At 38.1% G+C, this 25021-nt stretch overlaps 2 protein-coding genes and 1 pseudogene across 13 annotated transcripts in view; 1 reads left to right on the top strand and 2 right to left on the bottom strand.

Annotated features, from left to right (window-relative positions):
• Positions 1-17385, bottom strand: part of LPXN (leupaxin) — a 43558-nt gene extending 26173 nt beyond the window's left edge. Inside the window, exons 1-4 of one of the 10 annotated variants that reach the window (XM_079102324.1) lie at positions 17294-17385; positions 15648-15742; positions 10399-10544; positions 7062-7108 (exon numbers count right to left, since the gene is read on the bottom strand). In XM_079102324.1, coding sequence (XP_078958450.1) covers positions 7062-7108; positions 10399-10544; positions 15648-15742; positions 17294-17370 — 365 coding nt within the window. In that variant the 5' untranslated portion in view covers positions 17371-17385. The other 9 variants (XM_079102326.1, XM_079102329.1, XM_079102327.1 and 6 more) reach the window with 9 other exon arrangements.
• Positions 1796-2975, bottom strand: LOC306639206 (CCR4-NOT transcription complex subunit 7-like; annotated as a pseudogene). The gene has a single exon. The product of its transcript is annotated as a CCR4-NOT transcription complex subunit 7-like (transcript).
• Positions 17386-18120: 735 nt separating the features above from the next.
• Positions 18121-25021, top strand: part of ZFP91 (ZFP91 zinc finger protein, atypical E3 ubiquitin ligase) — a 39091-nt gene continuing 32190 nt past the window's right edge. Inside the window, exons 1-2 of one of the 2 annotated variants that reach the window (XM_079102297.1) lie at positions 18121-18590; positions 24523-24551. In XM_079102297.1, the coding sequence (XP_078958423.1) occupies positions 18244-18590; positions 24523-24551 (376 nt within the window). In that variant the 5' untranslated portion in view covers positions 18121-18243. The remainder of the gene's footprint in view (positions 18591-24522; positions 24552-25021) is intronic. The other variant, XM_079102296.1, reaches the window with a different exon arrangement.

Below are 25021 nucleotides of genomic sequence, written 5' to 3'. Positions count from 1 at the left end.
GCCCCCATATTTACTAATCAATATAAAAGTTTAATTAGGAGATAAGCAGAAAGCATATATTACTATTATTGCTAATTTTTCAATATTATTCCAGACTGCATTATCAAATACATGTAAAAATAAAAAAGTCTATTTGAAGAAAAAAGGCAAAGCACCCTCACTTTTTTTGTCTTTAAAGATAGGTAATATGATCAATGACCCGGAAAATGTAAAACAAGTGACTGAATAACTATTAGAATGAAGACAAAACACCAGGAAAATAACTATATGCAAGAATAAAAAAAATGTATTTCCTATCAACCAACATGAAGCAATAGAAAATTCAATGGAATCCATAATACCAAAAAAAATTATAAAATATCAAAAAATAAATCTAACAAAAATACAAGATTTCTATGAAGAAAAAACCCTAGTAGTCATAAAAGAAGATCCATATACGTGATTAAAAATGGGCAAAGTATCTGAATAGACATTTCTCAAAAAAAAAAAACAAAAAAATTACCGAAAGGTAAGTGAAAAGGTATACAACATCATTAATCATCAGGAAAATGCAAATTCAAATTACCATGAAATGCTATCTCATGCCTGGAGGATGGCTATTATCAAAACATCAAAGACAAATATTTGGAGAAGATGTGGAGAAAGGAAACCTTGTTGGTGAGGGTATAGACTGGTGCAGTCATGGAGAAAAAGAGTGTGTAGGCTTCCAAAGAAATTTAAAATAGAACAATTAAAAATTGCTGGCTGGGCTGGGGATATAGCTGAGTTGGTAGAGTGCTCGCCTTGCAAGCATGAGGCCCTGGGTTCAATCCCCAGCATGGCAAAAAAAAAAAAAAAAAAAAAAAAAAAACGCTTGCATATGATCCAGTAATCCCCCTCTTCTAAGCAGATACACTATGAAAATGAAATCATCACCTGATAAAGATATCTGCACACCTATGTTCTTTACCACCTATGTTCTTTATAGCATTATTCACAATACCAAGATATGGAAACTAAAGCATTTGTTGATAAACACTTAAAATGAAATAGGTAGGTAGATAGGTAGGCAGATACATACATACATACAGATATGTACTGGAATATAATTCAGCCTTAGATGGAGCTCCTGCCACTTGCCAGAAAATGGATGAATCTGGAGAACATTATACTAAGTGAAATAAGACAGATACAGAAAGAAAATATTTCATGATCTCACTCATATGTAGAAACTAAAAAAAAAAAAAAAAAAACCAAATATATAGAAACAAAATAAAACAAGTGCTGTCAGGAGTGAGGCAGGAGACAGGAAATGAAGAAATGTACATCAGAGATTACAGAATAGATATATAACTCAAGTATAGTGATCTAACAGACAAACATGAGTGCTATAGCTAACGAAACATACTGCATTTGGGGTTCCTCCTAAATGAGTAAATTTTACCTGTTCTTGCCACACACACAATTTTTAAAAGAATAACTAAGATGATGAATATGTTAATTAGCTTCATTAAAGTAACCATTTTACTATCTATATTTACCCACAACATCAATATACATGAGCCTTAAATATTCACCATAACATTGAATTTTTCTTAAAAAAAGACCACACAAGCAAAGATGCATGCTATAATGTTACTTTCCTCCAATTAAACTTTAAATTCAGTTTAATTCAAATAAAATTCCAATAGAATTATTCAAGCTATTTAGCTAATGCTAAAACTCATGGACTAGAACACCCCAGAAAAGTTAAAAAAAAAAAGTTGTAGAAGGAAAATTTGTTCCAATAAATGTAACATCTTATAAAGTGCCAGTAATTAAATATGTGTGATATTTATTAAGAAACATAAAAATGAAGGTGTAGACTATAAAACCCAAAAACAGTATCCTACACCTATATGATAAATGTGGCATTTCAAATAATCAGAAACAGGCTATTAGACTCAAGGAATAACAAGCTATTTGGAGCACAATAAATTTAGAACCCTAATACACCATATAACTAAGTAAATGAGACAAATTGAAGATACAATTTTTTTTTTTTTTTTGGACTGGAGATTGAACCCATGAGCACTCAGTCACTGAGCCACATCCCCAGCCTTTCTTATTTTTTATTTTAAGTCAGGTCTTGCTAAGTAGCTTAGGGCCTAAGTTGCTGAGACTGGCTTTGAACTTGCAATCATCCTGCCTCAGCCTCCCAAATCATTGGGATTTCAGGTGTGTGCCACCACGCCTAGCAAGATACAAGTATTTCTAAGCATAAAACTACCAGCATAAAATGGAGAATAGTTTTTGCAATTTAGAGTTGATGAAGTTACAGCTATTTATGAGGTACTTCACATCATCAATGACAGGAAAAAACAAGGATCTCAAAGAAGTCAAGTGTTTTTTTGGGCAAATTAGAATTGGTCAGGATTTTAATTAAATAGCCAAAGTCATAACCACTGCGAAATGATAACCATTTAATCCCTTCACAGAGGACCCTCCTAAAGTCATAAGAAGTTCTGCAAAGTATTGGATTTCAATTCCTTCCTCCTCATGTTTTTTTTAAACTGGATACCAAATGTTGTATCTATATAGAATCCTGGGCATACCTGTCCTCCATCAAATTAAATTTAAAATTCAACTGCCAGGTTGAAGTTCCTGGAGGGTATTCTCCTTGTTCATTCATAAATGTAAGTCCTAGCTGAATTATCTTTAACAAGTCTACATTCTATCACAATAGTTGGTACTGAATTCTCCAATGGGTCTTGCAATCACACCTGGAAACTTGGGCATCCATAGCAACCTAATTATGTTTTCAGATGATGAATTTTCTTCATCTGTTCATTCAGGGTACAAGCCCAAATTTCATAAATTCTTTGGCTATGATCTATAGTTGCTGCTGGCATAGTGAGGGCACAAGGGAGTCTAAAGGTCAAGCATCAAAATGTCATATTTAATTGAAGATCTGTTTAATAAAATACTTTGTCCTTTATTTGTGTACTTGAGTCTCTGAGCTCAACAACCTCCTCCTCTTCCTTCTCCTCCTCCTCCCTCTGCCCCTCCTCCCCCTCCTCCTCCCCACCACAGAGGCAGCACCCAGCAGGTGGTGGTGTTGGTATTGGCAGTGGCAGCAGGTGCCCCATAGACACCACTTGCCCAGCAACTGGGAAAGGGAAACCTCACTGACTTTTTATACACAAGTTTCTGAAATATTTTTGTACCTTAAGTTGTATTTTCAAAACAAAACAAGGGTCATCTATACTAGAAAAACAGTTCAAGTGCATGGCCAACTGATGAAGTGGTGGAAGTGGCAGATGGAACCGGCGTAGTGTAACTCACAGGCGTATCTCAGTTGTTACCTAGCCACACACACACACACCCACACCCATATATAATGATATAATAACTATATAAACAACCTTCAGTAAAATAAATACAGTCACAGTATGGAAGTCCTTATTTAAATTTTTTTTTTTTTAAACTGAAAGTAACACATGTTAAATGTAGAAAACTTGAAAAGAAATATAAAAAAAATTTAAAGCATACATAATTCCCCTTTGAGGAGACAATTATTTTGTACATTTTGGCTGCTATCATTACATGCTTTTATGATTATAATTTTAGAAAATTTAAATGGTATTTTATTCATGTTATACATGTATTTATCCATGTTTGGTAACTATAACAGTTAGCATTTACTGAGCACTTATGGTATAACTGACCCTTAATAAAGAGAACATTTGTCCTCTGTAAGTCTTTAAAACAACCTTAAGAGCTAGGCACTGTCATCCCAGATAAGAAAACTGGGACTCAGGAGAAGTTAAAGTGTTTTCTCAGCATAATACAGGTGGCAAATAACAGAGTATGGGACTGTAGGCTACAAAGTTTGTGTTCAATATCTTCCAAAATAATGCTTAAAGGCTATATGGCTTCCAAATATATAATGTGCTATAATTTATCAAACCAAATTTATTGCTGGGCACATAGATTTTTTCATTTTTGCTAATATAATCAATACTGTTAAATAAATATTTACACCCATATGCAACTATTTTCATAGAGTTAGTTTTAAGAAGTGGAATCACTAGGTCAAAAGATATGACAGGTGACTGACTCTGGAATAATGTTTGTAATAAACCTTAACCAAGAAAACTTAACTAATAACTCACCAAATCAACACTAATGAGAGAAAGAGAGAGAGAGAGAAAGAGGAGTAAAGCCATAAAGAAGAGAAAATATTCTTTCACTAAAACTATTTCAAGAATGAAAACATAGCCTTACTGCTTTACTTTTTATATGTATGTGCCAGCCAAGAAAAATGTAGAAGGATAATGTTACCTTTCTCTTTTAAGAAAAAAGAACTTATTTGGGTTCAAGTTCCAAAGCTGACTTGGTTATTTTTCAGTATTTAACAAGGAAAACATGGAAGGAAAATTAATATCTTCCTCTCTAAACACAAAAGATTTTATCTTTTAAGTACTGCATGGCCCTCTGCCAGATGCTAACGGTTCATTTTTCTTTTTATATTTGGGAAGGAATGGTCAGGCATGCCGGTGACTGATTCGGCTCTCCCTCCATGTCTTTCAGTCATGATCCCTTAGTGCTTGCCGCCACAGGCATGCTCCTGGGCAGCCCTGCAAGCACATCCCGCTGCTCGGTGCTCAAGCACAGAACAAATGCAGTTTCTTATCAGGACCTGCCTATTCATAAAACCTCCCCCTTCATAAAACCTCCCCCTTGTACTTACTCAAAGAATTCCTACTGGTTTTTAACTAGAGTCCTACTACAGCATACACAAAGAAATAGATCATTGTCATAATACTCTAACTAAACAGCTGAATCAACCACATAATATTCTAAATAAGAAATGAGATCTTGAAGAGTTGTAATTATCAACTTTTAAAGTGCCCACTGAGGGAAATGTTACTGGAAAAAAGGAACCTCAAATCAGAGGTCTTTGATTTGTCCCCTGAATTTTTTAAAGATAGTGAAAGTGCTTTGCTATGTCACCAGAAATGACTTACTCTTTGCTCAGAGATTATAATAACATAAATCACAAGACATACGTTTACAAGAATTTGGACTTCTTAAGTAAGGGGCTTCTTTGTGCTGCAGTTTTCCCCATTTATTCCTCTGCTCTACATTTATGAATTGCTGCTACCTTTTATTATCAAAATTATTTTTTATTCATGTAAAACATAAAATTCTAAATTATTGCTCATATTACTATTGATGTATAACTGGTAGAAATATTATTCCATTATTATATTCACAGCTGGTATTGAACATTTTCTCCAGGTACATTGAAAGCAAGGTTCAGTTCACTGAAGCCAGCCAGAGTAAATGGTGGAAACATGCAGGGATCAAGGTTCTGAGTTTCAGATTCCATCTGCACATGCTAGCATTTCTGGCTCTGAATTATACTGCCTCTGGAATTTATAAAAGTCTATAACATATTTACAAGTGGATTTTATATAACTCTCGCACACAAGCCTACATAGCAGGTATCATTCAGTAACTGGGAATGTATCAAAGTCCAGTCAGGAAAACAGAAGCCACTTGAGTAAACAAAAGGAATTTAATCCAGAACTTGATTACACAGGTGATGGGGCAGCCAAGAAGCAAAAAGAAGACAATGAGGTCACTCAGAGATTAGCCACAGCAGGAATTCTCACTGCCTTAAACCAAAAGGATAAAGAAAAGAGGCAAAGCTGCCAGAATCCAAGGGCCTGGGTCAATGAGCTGGAACCACAGCAGATCTGTCACGCTCCAGCTGAAGCCATAAAGAAGACGCAGCTGATGACAGATCTACTGTGGAAAGACAGCAGCTGGGAGAAATGCCTTGGATTTCCCTCCTCTGCGCCCTCAAGTCTCTCCACAGTGCCTCATATCGGTCATAGTCAGCAAGAGCTTACAGGAAAACCTAAACTGCAGGGTCAGCTCCCTAGAACACAGAAGAGAAGGGGGAAGAAGTGAGGGGGAGCAGGCCAGAGACTCACATTGCAGGGGAAGGGGTGTTGACTAGTACTCTGTGCTATCAACAGACACGGTATTGCTGGGGCTGGTTTTCATGTCATGTACTTGTTCAGTTATATTTCTCCCTTCCTTCCTGCCATCATGGAATTAAGAAACCAAGTATTTTACTAAGAATCTTTCGTGAGTCAGGCACTACTTCTTCCTGTTTTGCTTTGTTTGGGTTTTCTCCTGGGGCAGGGAGGGAGAGGCCGGGGGGAACAGCTCACCCCACAATTTTCTGGAGCTAGAACTAACTGGCAACATATGTATGAATAAACTGTCCTCACCCTCACCAGCAGAAAACGCTCTCAAGTAAGGAGTTTTATAAGAACTTCTTACAGCCTGAGTCCTTCTGCTCTCTCTGCCTTGTGTGGAAGCCTCGTGATTCTGTGATAGAACATGCAAGTCTTTACTATCTAATATTGTGAAGCCTTTGACGTGCTTCCTAGAAAGTTGTCTGATGTTAAAAACTGCAAGCTATGACTGAAGAGAGAACAAAAAAAGTGGCCTTTTAAGTTTTTCAGACTATCAATTCTGCTTGGGTCAGGAAAAAGGCTTTAGTAAGTGAATCTGTTTCAGTATGTAACTTTTACTAAAGGAAACTCCTTGCCAGCTAAATAAAATTTGAAGAAACATTCAAGGAAGAAGTATATACTCATAGCGCAGGGGAAGGGGTGTCGATAAGTCAGTATTGGTGTGCTATCAACAGACATGATGTTGCTCTGCCATGGAGACTCACTGTCTGATGTTGGAATCTTCCTTAAGTTCCTTGGGTGTGTTTTCTCTCATGTGAACTACAGCATGTATCTGAAATAGATGGGCCAAAATATCTGTGGTGCCTCTGGGACTATTTACACTTTTTCAAATGGTAAAGAAAATACCAGAGCCCACCAGCCGTCTGAAAGCCAGGCACCTGGAGAAGTTGCCAAGTCAGATGAGCAGAATTCCACATCTGCTCAAAGAAAGCAGAGGAGGGTAGTGTAGCCACTGACACTCATAAACCAATTGCCCAAAGGCTGACAAATCAAATTTATTATCTATAACTTTAATTTTTAAAATAGTTAGTAAAAACAAAAACCTACCTATAGACATTGGGCTCCTGGATACCTGTAGTGTACACAAGCTGCACCTAAAACACATACATGACAGAGAAAAGCAAAAAATGATTTCTGTTGTTAGACTACTGGTGCTTACCAACAACAGGAGTTAGAGGATGTTTTTTGCTTCTAAAGGAGACTGACAGCTCTGAGATATCAGAGTGGATCTCTGAGATCTCCTTTCCTAAAGCAGAGGAATCACCAAAGATCCTGTAGAGAAAGGCCGAATTTTAAAGAGTAGTTGGCATTCAAACAACTACAAGCAGTCCCTCCCTGCCTGAAAAGAGTGAAATAGAGAAGCACACCCTCCTCACGTAGGAACCATAAAACAAACAGAATGGCCAGAGTAAAGCCCCTTCCTTTACCACACACGATAGTGACTAGGGTAAGGCTACCACACAGTCAAACTTGACATTGGGAAAGAAATAACAGGTGTATCCATGGTGAGTCATTTATTTTTTGAATAAATAATGACTGAGTGTCTGTCATGTAGCAGGACAGAGGAAATAGAAGATCAAAAAACAAAATCTAACAATCACATAAGACAGAATACCCTGCTTCTGGTGATAAGACACTGATAACAAATTAATAAGTAAAGCTAATCAGGGGGTGGAAGAGGCAAAGTAGGGAAGAGATGGCAGTTATCATTATATTAATCAGGGAATCACTCGCTGAGTAGAAGGTGCTTGAGCAAGACCTTAGAGAAAATGAGGAAAATATACATATATCAGGGGGTAACATCACCCATGTGGAAGAACTGACTAGAAAACACTCTGGAGCATCTTGTGGCCAGAGGAGTGGGCACCAGGGAGAAAAGAGCAAGATCATGCATACGGAGTGACTATTTAATCTACTGTTCAAACGGGGACACTTTTGAGGGCAAAAGGGAGTGCTAAAAACAATTCACTTGTAATTTTTGAAATATGTATTTTTTTATCAAAAATTTGATTTTTATTATATTGGTGGACCTATAAAATAATTCTACTCAATACTCATTTTCTAAATAAAATTTTCTAAAATATTTTAAATGACACATATTTACAAACATAAGGCAAATTTTAAAAACTCACCTGAACATTTAAATAGCACAATTAATTATTCTTGATATATAGTCACAAACCTTAATTGGTTTCTGAGCATTGTGGTCTGTGACATTGTGATGTGGAAATTTTTCTGGAAAATTTATTATTTTCAGTATGGCACTATCATTTTCACAAAATTGCACTCTCCTTCAAAGGTGAATTTTATGTTTAATATATTTGAATTGTTGATAGTTTTAACCTATATCTGTCTGTAGATTATAATGCTTTTAACTGGTTTAGAAAAAAACTTTAATATGAATTTATACATCCAGAACAAATTCTGCTAAAGTGAAAAATATTCTCAAATCTATTTTTTATACTGAAATACATAAATATTTTGGGACAATATTTTCACAGGAGCTGCCTTTCTGCTTCTTTTCAGAGCACCTTTCTTCAATAATATTCTTGTAAGCCAAAACTTTGATATACTTTGACCACTTTATTCCATTCTGGTGGAGAATATAAATTTATTCAATTAAAGTAGAGGTCAAAATCTGTCAGTCAAGAGCTTGCAGAAGCACAATTTTCAAATTAGTAAGTAAACCACTGACCTCTCATCTTTAGATTTGTTCAATTCTCAGCTTTTGTAGAGAGAAATCTGAGCTGCATCTTCTTCAAAATTGTTACTAAACGCTTCAAAAGCAGAATTTTTATGCTCTATTCATTGAGCAGTTTAAGATCTTGAACCATTTTTTTTTTTTTTTTGGACCAGGGATTGAGTTCAGAGGTACTTAAATACTAAGCCGCATTTTTTTTAATCCATTTTGAGATAGGGTCTTGCTAAGTTGCTGAAGCTGGTTTTGAACAATCCTCCTGCCTCAGCCTCCCAAGCCACTGGGATTATAGGCGAGCACCGCTGCACCCAGCTTCCAACTTATTCTGCACATAAAGCAGGCTAAATCTGGGTTGCTTCATGAAGTGATATTTCAAAGGCTGAGGCATTTCCAAAATCTAAGGATGATAGGCAAGACAGGAAAAATACACAGCCATGCAAAATTATGTCTTGTATTCAATATCAGCTTCTGTCACACATGACTTGTACACTAGTTACTTATGTATATACATACTATGTAATATTTTGTAAATTTGGAATTTGGAAAATTTTGATTTCTGTATTGATTGGTAGACCACTGAATCTTGTTTGGATTCAGTCACGAATTTTGCACACATCAAAAGTAATTCTGAGTACATTTCTGCTCCACAGTTCTTGAGTTGGTAAGAACATTATTTTGACCACAAAGCTGTGCTTCACCAACATTTGTATTTATATTATCATCACAAAAAACAATATTTAATCTTCAATGTCAAATGTTTCAATTAAATTTATGATAACCTTAGCTACATCAGATGTTCCTTTTTTTTTTTTAACTACAGAATGAACTTCCACATTATCTGAATTAACAAATTTTCTAGTGGAGACATCTGATAATACTAATATAAAACTGAGATTATTTGGTAGTTTTTAAAGGAAACCGACTCTTTCATCATCACCACTTCACTTATAAGCACAAGAAAATGTGGAATGGAAAGTGGGCAAACCTAATTTGGAGGAGTCATCCGATACAAAGGGAAAGGGGTGCTTCACTGGCATGTAAGCACCTCCTGCAGCTGCACAGGTTTACTTGTTTAAGGGTCAACTTCTGAAGTAGATGCCAATTCTTCTTCAACATACTTGTGCCTTCTAGTCTTCGAAAGGACAAGGATATCTCTACTTGCCCCCACAATGGATTTGGTAATTGTTGGCAATTATTTTGTGTAAGCTACACAGTTGTTATCAGCTTCTTTGAGAAAACAAAATCTTAAGTTTTGGCTTCATATTAAGCTAACTTCTGAAAGAACTTACTGTAAAAGTGTTGCCAAATAATAAAGCAAATCCTTAGAGCTTTACAGAAGCAAATAAAAAATCTGCATTAGCAAGGATATTCAGATTATACTATACTCTATGACAAGAATGCTTCACCTCTATTTCCTAAACATCATTTGTATGACATTAAGACACAATTCCCGATATTTCTCACTGACCCTGAGGAGGCTGTCTACAGGACACTTATCACCACATGGACCATGGCAGCGCATAAGCGGATACACAAAGTGGCCAGCAGGGAGAAAGGCCTCTCAAATTTTCCTGCTACCACCTAAGCTCAGAGGAGTCAGTTGTCCCTAACTGCTTGCACTTGAGTTCTTAGCTTTAAGAGCCACCATCTTGTATATTTGAGATACTACAAAAAATGAAAAGTTACCGAGGAGGAACTTGTGTTTCCCTGATGGGGCAGGATCCTTGAAGTCTCTGCAGACTTGGAATGCTGATCCAGGGAAGGAGGAGCTGGGGTAGAATAATCATCACTGTCCTGGAGGGTGGAGCGTTCCAATTCCTCCAATAAGGCGTCTACATAAGAAATAAGAAAATCATAATATCAAATAGTCTCCAGAATTATTTTCTCCGTATCTAGTGCCCCCCATTCATCTTCTTCTCTTGGCTTAAGGATATTTTCAAACACCTTGCCTTCCTCCTTATTTCTCTTACAGTGTGACATGTTATACCAAGAGATAGTTAATGCCTCCTTACATTCTGGCTTCTTATTTCCTAAGGTTGCATTCAATTTCATAGTCTCGCTCTATAATTTGACTACTTATATTGCAGGTACTCATTTTATTCACTCACATAGGGCAGATCACCCACAAAAATCCTCAATTAGAAAAAGATAATCCTAAATATAGTTCCTATCAGAAAAATATAAGCAATTATATTACCATTTAAAAGGGAAGTAACTCATTCTTAACCCTGGTTATTTTTTTTTTTTAATTTTAAGAATGATTCCAAGCACATAAGAAAATTCTCAAAACCAAGTGTAAGCATTCTGTTTTTTAGGGTGTGGAGAAAAAAAGAAGTTGGAAAGAAAACAGATATTGCAAAATCAAAATGTTGCAATTCAAATAGTTGGGACTTGTTTCTCCTGCAGTTTTCTTGGGAAAAGCCAATAGACTTTATAATCATCCTAGTACCATTCTGTTGTAATGAAATTAACAATTAATAAAAATTAACACACACTAGTCACAGTGCTCAGAAGTTTTACACATTTAATTGTCCTAACACTTTGAGGCATATGATATTATTGTCCTTATTTTGAAGACTGAGAAAGAGACAAAAATAACCAACGTTGGTGCAGAACCAGGACTTGAATCTGGGCTATCTGATCCCCAGCCCCTGAACTAACAGAAAGTTGGAGGTCATAGTCCCCCTTCTGATAGGGGTTCTCCAGGTCTTCTGGAGAAAGACATCGTCTCTGAAGCTGTTTCCTCATCTACACAATGAAGCAGTTGGATAGAACAGTATTTTTCAAATTGTGCATCAAGATTCATCAGTGGAATTCTAGTGGATTTTTAAACCACAGGTTATAGTGTTTTTAAAGTTTGTAAAACACAGGATGATATTATTTCTAAGAACCTGCCTAGGCTGAAGTTCTCAAGGAAAATGAACTTTACAGTTCATTCAAAAACAATGAACGCTGATTTTCATTTATGTCAGATTTGGGGAGGATGGATATTTCTCAAAGGCATAAGGAAAGAGCTAATTATATTTTAAAAAATAGTACCTTCTGTAGAACTTTCACAATCATCTATATCACAAAAATGTGACTTTCATGCACCATTTTATAGATAAGCAAACTGAGATCAGCACTTCTTGTCAAATTATCCTTCAATGAATAAATGGTAATGGGAAAAAATAGAGGGGTTACCTAGAGATTAAAAAAAGACCTAAGGGACTAAGAATTAAATAAGTATGATACTTATTCAGATCATTAAATATATTTTAAAACACTAAACTTTTATACATTTTGAACACTGGTCAATAATAAGTACAATTTATTCTGGGTGTGATAGTAGGATTTGAAAATATTAAGTGATTTCTGTTAATTTTAGGTGTGATTATGATATTTCATGATATTAAGAAATTACTATTAAGTCTGTTGTGGGTGTAATACTGTTATGGTATAAATACATATGTTAGCAATTAATGTGGAAGTATTTATAGCTAAAATCTTAAAAGTAGCTTTTAAAATGATACAGGGATGGGGGAATAGGTATATGCGTGTGTGTGTGTCTGTGTGTGTGTGTGTATAAAATAAGATTGGTGAAGAACTGATGATTATACATGTTATACTTTTACATATTTAAAAATTTCCTATGATGAAAGGTTTTGTGTGTATGTGTGTCTGGGACTGAAGATTGAACCCAGGGGTACTTCATCATTGAGCTCATCTCCCAGTCCTTTTCGTTTTTTATTTTAAGACAGGATCTTGCTAAGTTGCTTAGGTTGACCTCCAACTTGCCATCCTCCTGCCTCAGTACCCTGAATAGCTGGAATTACAGGCAGGCACCACTGTGCCCAGCCTATACTGGAAGGTTTTAAAGAAAACTAAGAAAGAGAAGTAAAACTTTTGTCTTAGAATTTCATTAGCCAGACTCAATTCTAAATTTCGGAATTCCAAATGTCCATTCTATTAAAATAGAGCCTCTTCTTAAATTTTTTCTACTAAGCTTTGCTCCAACCAGAAGTCAAAGTTCTTCCTGGATTACTAACAGGTCATTTACAATAAAAACTGCAAGAACAGGGAGACCATACTGTAAAGTGCACTGAAGCAACAGCTAACAAAAATCATAAAAACTCTCTTTTCTGGATCATAAGTTAACAGAGTTTTCTCTTCCTGTTTCCTGTAAGAGCAAGTATCACCAACACTCTGAGGAGGTTCTGCCTTTTGCCAGATTCTGTAATTTGAAGATGACTAATTGCAGTATGACAAAAATGAGATTACTGGGTGTGGGGAGGTACTAGACTGAAAACCCTTTAGTTCTTCTCCCTAGTCCTTCACCATGGAAATCAATATCCACACTAACACGAAAGGAGAACGGTGAGGGCCCCTGGGGGTCTCCCAATGTTGGAATGATCCATTCTACTCCTGATTCTTTTTATCTACCAGTTTTATGTAATGAGGATTTAGGTAAAACCTGTGGGGCTACAGGCGCCTAACCTCCAAGGCAGTACTGCAAGGAAAGATTAGCTCACCACCCTGTTCTCAATGGTATTTCTTTGCTGGAGGGGGAAAGAAAAAAAAAAAAAAACCAGTCTTAGGGGTAACTATGGAGCAGATAACAGTTTGAAGAAACTGACAGGGTACAGCCATCAACAGTCCACTGGATAATCTACATGTTGGCTTCCAGGCTACTTGGTACTTTCTACATTTCGCAAAAAGATTTAACATCCATCCAGTTCAGTAAATGCAAAACTACACAATTTGTGATGGGGTTATTTCATTGACCAGAATACTGGAACTAACACAATTTTAGTATAGGAGAACACCTTGTAGTTTAATTGGTTTTAGTGCCAGGTGCTCCTAGAAGTAACACTGAAAAAGTTAGTATTTTCACCTAAAAAAAAAATAGATAATATCTATTTTAGAGGATCTATTTTAGAGGATTGTTGCAAACTCCAAGATCCTATATATATATATATATATATATATATATATATATATATATCCACATACATGTATATGTATATATGTCTAATGTAAACCTATGTCTCTGAATAAGTACTAGTTTCAATTCTTTTAGTGAAATTTGGTACTGTTTAAAAAAAAAAAAAGAACCTGATGGGACTCAGGCAGAAATGCAAATTCTCCCAGCACTTACACAGTGTAAGAATTTGGATTCTACCCCAAGTTCAAAATAGCCTCTTTCCTGTCAGGTGTGGTGGTACAGGCCTTAGTCCCAATGGCCTGGGAAGCTGAGGCCAGGAGGATCCTAAGTTTGAGGACAGCCTTAGCAACTTAGCAAGACCCTGCCTAAAAAAAAAAAAAATTAAAGGCTGAGGCTGTAGCTCAATGGTAGAGAGCGCCAGCTTAAATCCCCAGTACTAGAAAAATTTTTTAAAAAGCCCATCTCCAGTATCAAAATAGACTTTACTTCAAAACAGTTCATTATTTATTAAACAATCAGCTTTTTTCTTTTCATTAACATTTCTCCCCTCCCATTATTTGCCCTTCTTCCTTCCTCTTTCTCCAACTTTGAAATTATACTCCAAACAACTTTTTCTTAAAGACAATGTACAAGATACCTCGTTTATGGTTGTTGTTTGCAGTTCTGATGTATTTGTGAACACACAAACCCTGGACACTGTAGAATTAATAGCTCAAAAACCTGGTACAAGTTAGTGGCTCAATATTAGGAGACACCCCGCCCCCCCCCCCAAAAAGCTGGCAAAGCCAATTGAATGAGTCCCAAGAATGACAAACTTTACTCCAAAGTTTGAAATGAGTTCCACTGCCCATTTTACTTGTCTTGAAGTGGAAGGAGGTGGTGTTATATTTTCAGGCCACAGTAATCTACTACTCCAGGAGTCCTCTGAATAAAAAGCTCACCAACAAAATCACTGTAGTTCCAGTACTATGTCCTCTTGATTTAGTACTACACCATAGAAAACATAAAACCACTCTGGCCTTTCTCCAGCCTCTGCGGATCCTTTATTCTCCTACTTATACTTCATTTGTCTTCCTCATGACACCCTCCCTGCCCTATTTTCTTTCTTTCATATGTTTTCTACCCCAAATCACCCCTCTGCAGCTGTCTAGTTGTGTAGCCACCCTGTGATCTCCAGCAGTCCCCAAAGGCGAAAATGCCCACGATAAAAATGACAATTTCAATCACAAATCAGTCCAGAAGTACTTGTCCCAGAGTTTACACTGTGGTTAGCACCAAACTGCATATTGTGCCAAGGCAAAGAGTGAACCCACGGTTCCCCGCTCACAGTTCCGCATGCCTCACTCTTGTCTGGGTTGAGGATAGATGTGAAAAGATCTTCCAGCACTATCCCCAGTCTGACTGTAAGTACACCCCACTACACATGGAGATGGAGGCCACGTCCTCATTCCCTCAGTTTCTCCCTCCAAGAGACTCCTCACTCACCCAACTCTTCCATTGTTCCACACCCAAGATGCTCTGGTCTCACAGGTCGTTAAGAACGGCTTTGGTGTGTGGTAAAGAAGAGGACCACAAAGGAACTGAGTGAGACGCGTAAAGCAGCCTCTAGAACTCTTTTTGGTTCCTGCATTTGCTTAACACTTCCTCTCTTTTGATTTGGTAAATTTCTTCTTTTTTCTGTAGGTCACAGTTTTTAAAACAGGACTGACATAGAAAGCAGATTGGAAGATTTGAGTTTTGGTAGTTCATTGGCTAGGGTGATAAAGATTCAAAACTAATTTTGAACACCTACTATGTGCCAAGATTTATCTTGAATTAATGGGAATGGCAGATGTACACTCGTGGTTTTTTCCAAGAGCAGAAAACTCGTGGTGACTGAGTATGTGCTTTTTTTTTTTTCTGTGAAGTTGAGGGACCATGAAAGCAGAGTCTCCTTAAACTTTCCATCACAGTTCATCAACACCAAGTTCATTTTGCTGTCTTTACTAAATTATTCATAAATTAAACTTACTTGCTTTCCTATATATATATTGCAAGTCCTTTAAGAGCAGGGCAGAAGTTGGATTCTCCGCCACTGGCTTATTCAGAGATCCAAAATGCAAACATCTATGGGGTAACAAAGAATGAAGTTGGAAAGTTTAAGATACAAGGTACTAAACTGTGGACATTTGAATCAAGCTCAATTTCTGCCCAGTGATAGTGCCTTGCAGCGGTTTTTTTTTTTTTTAAGTGATACTGAGATTAATTTTTTATCAGTTATTTTACTCATCTTCAGTGAAATAAAACATTTACCAAAGGCCTACCATAAGGCAGTAAGAAACTATAATAATTGCCCCTCACAATACATCTTACCCCACTTTTAGCAGCGGTGAAGTAGACTCAAAGAATAGTTATTTGCTAAAATAACAGCCCAGGTAGCTTTTCTACTTATAATAATCTATATTTTATCTCAAAGCCCATGATCTTTCCTCTAGAAAACGGTCTTCTGCTTGTTTAAGGAATCATTCCACTGTCTTTTCTTTTCTCTCCGTTTTATTTATTTATTTTTTTTGAAAAGAGATTTCTCTGTATTACTTTATGCAGCCTTTGGATGTCAGTGCTGTTTTAAAAGTCTGCTCACTGCAAATAGTGAAAAATTCCCCATTGATACCATGCCCAACAGTTTTTACAACTGGAAATGACAATAGCGTTACCAAAGTGCAAAACACCCAGGAGAGAATATTAAACATTTGCCTAATCTGAAGTGGTAACTAAGTCAGAATACTGCAAAGAAAAAAAAAAATGTACTTCGGCAGATGTCTACAGTTCAACTTAATGATTAATGAGCAACTGGAGTTGGATCCCCAGCTCTTGTTTCTTCCGAGGATTTTAACGCGCGCCGCTTTATTTTCCAGGGGTAAATAACTGATCATGCAAACCGTTCCCTGACTATCGGGGAATAAGGGAGGGAATGGGGAGGACCACGGCATCACTGACTACGACTTGAAGATGAGCAATGGAAACTCCCTTTTGACGCATCAGGAAAACAATTTGCTTGCACAGGCGAGCGGGCCGAAAAATAGCTTCTGACGAAGCCGCAGTTCCGACTGTGCTTCCGGCGCAGCAGAGACTTTAAAACCTCAAGCTTCCCGGTGGGGAGCTTGAGGCGGACCCCGCTCCTCCGAGGAAGTCACGAAAGTCACGCTAACGGCCCTTCGCCCCTCCCTGCAGCCCAGGGACCACAGCCAAGCCAGGCCGCGACGCCAGCTCCTGGATGCCGCAACGGCTGGCAGCAGGGCCACTTTACAAGGAATTCCACACGTTTTATTAAAACCGAACTGAGTGGTGGTCACGGCGAGGCCCCTGCAGACCCACGGACGCCGATTCGGTCCCTGACCTGCAGGGGCTCGCAGGAGGGCGGGTCGGACACAGGAGGACGAGACGAATAACCTAACGTGGACGCTAGCCAGCCCCAGGGGAAGCGTCATCTGAACAAACCAAGGCAATCAGGACCATGATGTGGCCACTCCGGAAGAGCTACGCTAACGCCAAGAAGGACCCAGTAGTGGGAAAGCCTTCCAGGCACGCCTACCCGCAAGTGGCTCAGCAGCTGAGCCCGGATGTAGGCAGGCGTCACGGCCCAACCCGGAAACGCTGCCTCCGGGAAAAGCGAACTACCTTTCCCGTCGTGACTCGGTCAAAAACTCCCAGTATCCTCTCCGCCTCTGGTTTCCTATCATTTTCCACGACTTCATTTCCCAGGATGCCCTCGGCTAAGTTATCCATGCGCAAGAGGCGGGTCCACGTTACCCCACCTCCGAGCTACCGCCGCCATTTTTTTCGGAGACTTTCATCCGGCAGCCGACGGGGCTTTTTTTCTTAAAGGAGAAGCGACAGCTCAAAAAATTCCCCACTTCTCCCCGCAAGACCTGGCGGCGCTGGGGACAGAAAGGACAGAGACAGGGAAGTGGGGTAGGGGTGGAGGCGGAAGAACGCTCAGGCTAATTCTGTGGCTTAAGGAAGCTTAGAAACAGCCCTTGTGGCAATAGCGGCTCCTTAGGGAGGCAGGTGCGCGCGCAGCTAGTCCAGGGAGCGCGCAAAGCGGGCAAAGAGGTACTTTTTCTAACCACCCGCCTCCCTCCCTAGACCTGCCCCTCCCACTGTCCCTAGCGCGCGTTGAACTCCGGAGGGGGGAAAAGGTCACTTTGTGATTGTCGCGAGACGCAGCCGTTTAACGGTGAGAACGGGTGCGCGGGGAAGGAAACCTCGCGCGCTCCCTCGGAGCCGTTCCCTGATTGGCTGAGGGACGGGGCGGGGGCGGGAACTTAATACGTCGCTGCGTGTGAGACCGCGGGGGGCTGGGCAAGGAGGCCGATCCTCCGCTCCGATTGGTCCGCTGAGCGTTTGTGGCGGGCGCGCGCGCGCCGTCAGCGGTAGAGGGCCTTGAGTGGCAGGGGGCGGGGGGGGCTCCCTCGGAGCGGGCGGAGGGGAGGGGGGGAAAGAGGAGCACAGGGTGAGAGTGAGCCGGACGCTCCGGGAGGCGAGGGGGGCGGGGGGAGCAGCGTCGCGGCCGCCGCCGCCTCCGCCTCCACCGCCTGGAACTAGGGGGTGGGGGACGGACGAGCCCGATGCCGGGGGAGACGGAAGAGCCGAGACCCCCGGAGCAGCAGGACCAGGAAGGGGGAGAGGCGGCGGCGGCCAAGGCGGCTCCAGAGGAGCCCCAACAACGGCCCCTTGAGACGGCGGCGGCGGCGCCTGCGGGGACCACGAGCAGCCGGGTGCTGAGGGGAGGTCGGGACCGAGGCCGAGCCGCTGCGGCCGCCGCCGCCGCCGCTGTGTCCCGCCGGAGGAAGGCCGAGTATCCCCGCCGGCGGAGGAGCAGCCCCAGCGCCAGGCCTCCCGACGCCCCCGGGCAGCAGTCCCAGGCCGCGAAAGCCCCGTCTCCAGTTCAGGGCAAGAAGAGTCCGCGACTCCTGTGAGTAACGCAGCGTTTCAGGCGGTGGGAAAGACCCCCCTCTGTCTGCACGCAGCCCTCTCGGCTCCCGTAGCGCCCACTCCACGTGACTCCCTGCCTGCTCTGCCCCCTGCCGGCTCCGCACGCCAGATGTCACGCCGTTTCCCGGTTTGCGGTCTGTCGCTCCTCTGCACCCTGGTGTCCTCTGGCCACTTTCCCGTTCCCTGAAATCACCCTTTGTAGGGTGCTCTTCTGCGCCCTGGTGACCCCCCCCCCTCTTCCCTGCCGCCCGCAGGCTTGTCCCTCTGGCATCTGCACCCCCTTTTGTCCTCCTACCGCTTTCCCTTCGGCGGCTTTCCAGTATTACATCACATCCCCATTAGGAAATCCACAGCAGGTTCCCTGCCTTCAACTATGCGCCCCCCCATTAATTAGCTCAAGAGCCAATTATAATAGTATGTATGTTTCTGTTGCTTTCTTTTTGCTCTCCTAAATTGCCAAATTCACTTGTCGTTCTTCGTAAAAATGTGATACTTTATGCTTAGGATAAAAATGTAGTCCTGACAATGTTTATTTAGAGTATTTTATATAACTAAACGAGATGAATGCTTGATTTTTGTTTTGTTTTTACCAAACAGCATGTTGTTTTCTTTCCTTTTGTATATATTTTAATAGTAATATAGGCTTCATTCTTAAGAGAGTCTGAAAGAAATAATTAACCTAGAGATAATAGAGGAACCGCAGATGGCCAGAAGCATAAATATTTTAAACAGTTAAAATAATGCTTACATATTAAGAACACTGGAGCACAAATTTATAAATTAATGAAGCTAACCACATTAGCTATTGAGTTCACTGCTGAGAATATCATTTTTGTCCTTAGACTTCCAAGTGAAAAAAATTAGTAAAAGCAGGGAAAATTGAAAAGGAGTGTCAGTTTTAAGTTTCCATTCCTCCTGTAGAGAGTGGCACGATTTGGCTTACACTAGACCCAGTACATTTAAAGCTAAAAGAAAACAACTGTGACTTGGCATACTTGTGTTAGAAACTGCTCAGGAAAAGGAATAGAATCCAGAGGTATCCTTGTGGTATAGACATGCTTTCAGAGTTCTCAATGCCATTTATGTAGAGAATTTAACTTTATAAACTGCAGTTCTGTTGCCCTTAAAAATTTGTATCTAGAAATTTTTCAACTGCAGTTGGAATTCTAATTACTATAATTAATGTTCACAAAAATTTTAAAGTTCTATATTTAATGTCTTGTAAGTTTAAAGAGATATATATCATTGACCTTATTTTGATGTATATGCCTTGGACAGCTTTCTTTATCTGTTCCTTATTTATGGGGAATTCCATACCATATTTCACTATATAATCGTTGCAGATTTTATGCCAAATTTTTTTGCAAAAAGGAGGGGTGTGACCATTATGTGACAAAATTTTTTAAGTGCTGTATTACTTAAAAATCATTTATTACCACATTATCTTTGGTTCAAGATTAGGATACACAGAATACCTGTGAACATATGTTAAAATTAAGTAGCCCAAATCCACACATATCATTTCTTTGACAGCTTAGAGAACATTTTTCTTATCTAAAAAAAGTTAACACATTAGTTGTTTTTGATTCATGCATTAGAGTTATGAAACATTATGCTTGAGAAAACTTACTACAGTGTTGCAAAATGTGAACTTAGGAAATTTAATCTTTTGTATTTGAATATCTTGTTCAGTTATTGGTTTCCTTACCTGATATGAAGTCCTCAGTGCCACTCATGTAAGATGTGCTTACTGATGGTACTACAGTGTTGTTCTAAACAAACCAGGCCAAGTCCATCCACTTTCAGAAATATGCTGACAGTTCACGTGTGTTGAGAATTCTAGGCTCACAACTTGCACCAGAAGACAAATGCACATCCATATGCCACTGGCTCATGCATTGTTCTGCTTACATTTTAAGCAGCATGAGCAACAGAATTATACCATGTGATGATTACGTGTGAAAGCTACAAACCAATTTTGTACAGAAAAATCAGGGCAATGATTATATAGTGAAATATGGTATGGGGGATATTCCTATAATGTGAGGTATGAAAATTAAATATAGCATGTGAAGCACTTCATAAGGTGCCTAGCATATAGTAAGTACTAAGTAAAACTTGATGTTTTGAGTACTGGTGGCCTGGTATAGGTATGAGTGGTTTCATGGTGGTGTTTTTCATGTCAGTTCTACAAAATACATTATACATAAAGGAGGTACTTGAAATACTTTTTAAAATTTGCTTTTATTTTCACCTACCACATTGGTGTTAAATACACCTTTATCTTAAAGATAATTTTATCTACATTAGTAGTTATACAAGCTGTTGTGATTTTTATTTTCCCTAACTTGGCGAAAAAGTACTAATTTCCACAGTATAAATGTTAAAGCGATTGAACTTTGTTGAGGAGAATTTAACAAATCCCTTTAGTTTTTCTCCATAATATTTCCTCGTGAAAAGAAAGGAATAGTATTAATTGTCAGTGTCCCTCCCTCTCTTCCAATATTGTAAAAGATAGTAGAAATGATGGTATTCTTTTCCTTTCAGCATCAGAATTATCTTTTTGACACTGTATTTAAAATAATACAATTTTGATTAGATTGTTGAGATAAAAAGCTTTAACGATAGCATTTACGCCTTCTGTTTATTCCTTGGTGCCTGGAAATCAAAGGAATGCCAAAGGATTTCAGCTTGTCACTCCTCCTTCGGGCAGTAACTGGCCCTGGTAGTATGCCAAGTTAGGTAGCAAAAAGATAAATTAGACATAATCTTTGTTTTCAAGGAATTTGGAAGGAAAGGGAACGAAGCATTGATCAGTGGAGATTTGTTAAATGTGTGCTTTATAGAATTTCACAAAACACATTTTTAAACTATTTTTTCTTCTTAGTCCTTTTGAGTATTGAGTATCTGCTTACTAAATTCTAACCTTGATTCATCTGTTTTCCAAATGACATTATGACAGTTTTTAAATGAGAGGTCAAAAATTTAATCTCCAGGCCAAGCGCAGTGGCGCATACCTGTAATCCCAGCGTCTCAGGAGGCTGAGGCAGGAGGATCACAAGGCATTAAGCAACTGAGTGAGACCATCTCTAAATAGAATACAAAATAGGACTGGGAATGTGGCTTAGTGGTACAGTACCCCCGAGTTCAATCCCCTGTACTACCCCCTCCCCCCCCCCGTGATAATAATATCTATTAATTACATATTCCATTCTAGTCCTTTTTTCCATATCCCGGCTTTTTAATGTGCAAAATTCTGAGTTAACTGTTTAACCTCCATTTATTTTTCTTGAATAAAGTGATAGCAGAGTGTACCATAGTTTAAAAGCTCAATAAATGTGGATTGACTGAAACTTCTATTCCTATCAGGAGGTAAATTATTTAGTGGTTAAAAAAACAAACTCTACTTAAGTCAGAAAAAGTTCAAGTCCCAGCTTTGTACTGCTAAGTGGTCATGGGCAAGTCATGATTGCACTTGATCTGCTCCATCTGTAATTGATATTTTATGAACTTAGGAAACAAATTTTACAGTGGGATAATAATTGTTATAGTTTCATAGACTTGAATTTATACTTTATATATAATATGCTACATTTTGATATTTATGTTATACATATAAATACTTTATATATATGTTTTTGGTACTGGGGATTGAACCCAGGGGCGCTTAACCACTGAGCCATATCCTCAGCCCTTTTTAATTTTTATTTTGAGATAGGATTTTGCTAAGCAGCTTAGGACCTCGCCAAGTTCCTGAGACTGACCTTGAACTTATGATCCTCCTGCCTCAGCCTCCTGGGCCTCTGGAATTATAGTCATGCATAACCATGCCTGTCTGAATTTATAATTTGTTTATTCACATTGAAGTGTTTGGGAGTTAACAGGAAGAATAGGAAATATTTATAAATGAAGGGGAATAAAAATTTTTTCAGTGAATTTGTTCAAGATAAAGGCATGAAATTTAAATGCTAGTTATTACAAAGTAAAGCCTAAACAGCTAATTGTAAGGAAAGATACACCAAATTTTAGCAAAGTTTATGCCTTCTTATTATTTAATAATTAGGCTTATAATTTGCTGTAGTTTAGCCAGTAAATTATATGCTTAAGATTCTCAGTTTATATAGTCTCATTTAAACTTTTAAATAATTATACAAGAAACATGATAGCATCATTATAGTAATTTTTGGATGTGATTTTTTTTTTTCCTGCTTGAAAGTTAGAAACATCCTTGCTTTCTGCTAATGTGAAAACAGTGAGATTATGTTAAAATGTAAAGTGACTTTTTATTCTGCTGTACATTCGGCATATCCCATGCAATTCAGATTTTAAAGCTTTATTAACATTTTAAAACTTAAAATTAAAGTTCAACTAAAATGAGTATTTTTAGTGGTCATCTTTCAGGTTCAGATGAATGACAGATGAAAGTACTGCTTTTAATTTCTGGTGTATAGAGTTCCATTTTGTTTGTTGTTTTTTTAAGGGAGGAGTTGATGAAAGTAAAATGGTAATAAACTTTTAGGTGGCATTTTTTTCTTATATTTTTGCTATTTCTCTTTTGAGGGCTACGAATATGAGAAAGAAGAGTCAGTAATATCCTGAATTGAAAAAAATTTATAGCCCATTGTTTCCAGAAGTGTTCAGTTGTACAAGACTGGAATCTTTAGTGATCCGGGATCCTAGGGCAATCAGTATGGTGGTAAAAACATTGAACCATTTCAAAAATTTTTCAGAAAGTTAGCTTTTTGTTGTTATTATCATTTAAAGTTAGGAAGATTGGCAGTTATCTTGTATTAATTGGACATTTGTAATGTAATTTAATATAAAGTTACACTCCTTCAAAAAATATATGGAATAAAATATGATAACTATTCTTTCTAAAGAGGACAATTTTTATATATTATGCTATAGCTTCTATGTTATCTAGATATTCTTTTGTAACATAAAAGGATCTTCAGTTGTGTATTAGGTTTACTTGAGAAAAAAGAAAAATGAAAAACCTTTGTACTGCTGAGAGATACTATGTGGCACCTTTATTGTAAAGATCCAGAGCCTCTTTACTTTTGGATTTGGGTAATGGGTATGGAGGAGTTCACTACACTATATCTACTAGTTGCATAAATGACAAATTTTCCCAACTTAAAAACGTGGTAATTTTTTTTTTTTTTAAATCTATTGGCTTATAACACTTTAAACTTTATAATACGGCATCTAATTTGTAAACCTAATTTTTAAGGTTCTTTTATTGCCTTTGAAATTAGATTTTGATTTAACAAATTATTTTAGGATCTTTTAAGGTCTGTGACCTTTTATTATAAAAGTTGTCAAATATACACAAAGCAGAGAAAATAGAATGCCAGTATTTAGCACCTAGATCCAGCAGTTAAGATTTTTGCCAAGCGTGCTATACCTACCCCCACCTTACCTTTTTTGGCAAAAGTATTTTAGAGCCTTTCTCCAAATGTTATGTCATTTCATCCCTAGTTACTGCATTTGTATAAAATGAGGACATTCGTTGCTTTCTATAACCACTTAACAGAACAAAATTACCAGTATTTTCTTCATATTAATCTGTTTATAATTAAAAACTAAAATATATTTTGAGTAATACTTTAGTTCTGTGCTGTCAGGTATGATAGCCACTTATTACTGTTTACATTAGTCAAAATTAAAAATTCAGTTCCTTAATCACACTAGCTGTTTTAAGTGTTCAGTAGACCTGTACAACTGACATGTTGGACAGTGCAGATGCAGAATATTTCCATCACTGCTGAAAGTTAGATTTCACTGTTGTGCAGAACTGCTTTAGATGCTTTCTGTATCACTCTGGAGATAAACCTAAAAGAGATAAATATGTGTGTTCTCAGGAAATGTGCAAGATTACTCATTTAATGTGTGATTCTTATTTCTTTCAGATGTGTAGAAAAAATAACAACTGATAAAGGTAAGGCTTGGTCATTCATTCTTGTATATGTATAGATGACACTGACTGCATTATAATCTGTTAGAAAGTAGAATAAGCTCCAGCCTGACTCAAAATATTTATTCAGTAAAATAATAATGGAGTTGATTGAGCCTATTCAGATCACATCAACCAGATTTAGATAGTAAAATATCTTGACAGTATTTAGAAACTCAGCCATGAGGAATCAATTTGATGGCAGTTTTTTTATGATTTTTAAAGCTATTGAGCCATTTTAAATAAAAGAGGGAAATGATACACAGTATACAGAATAAAGCTTAGGCAAAGTCTATCCTGGTGGAGACTCAAATTGTAATTGCTGTTTGAAAAATGCAGAAGGAAAATGTTTTAAGATTTCAACCTGGTGAATAATTAAGTAAAGTTATTAGGTCATTTCTGTATAGTGCTTTAGCCAGTGAGATATGTTTATTGAATGTAGTTTTCTGTTTATC

This window comes from Sciurus vulgaris (genome assembly GCF_902686455.1).
Source record: "Sciurus vulgaris genome assembly, chromosome: 11".
Taxonomy (NCBI): domain Eukaryota; kingdom Metazoa; phylum Chordata; class Mammalia; order Rodentia; family Sciuridae; genus Sciurus; species Sciurus vulgaris.
The sequence above is the reverse complement of the archived record's forward strand: the minus strand, read 5'-3'. Positions and strand labels throughout refer to the sequence as shown.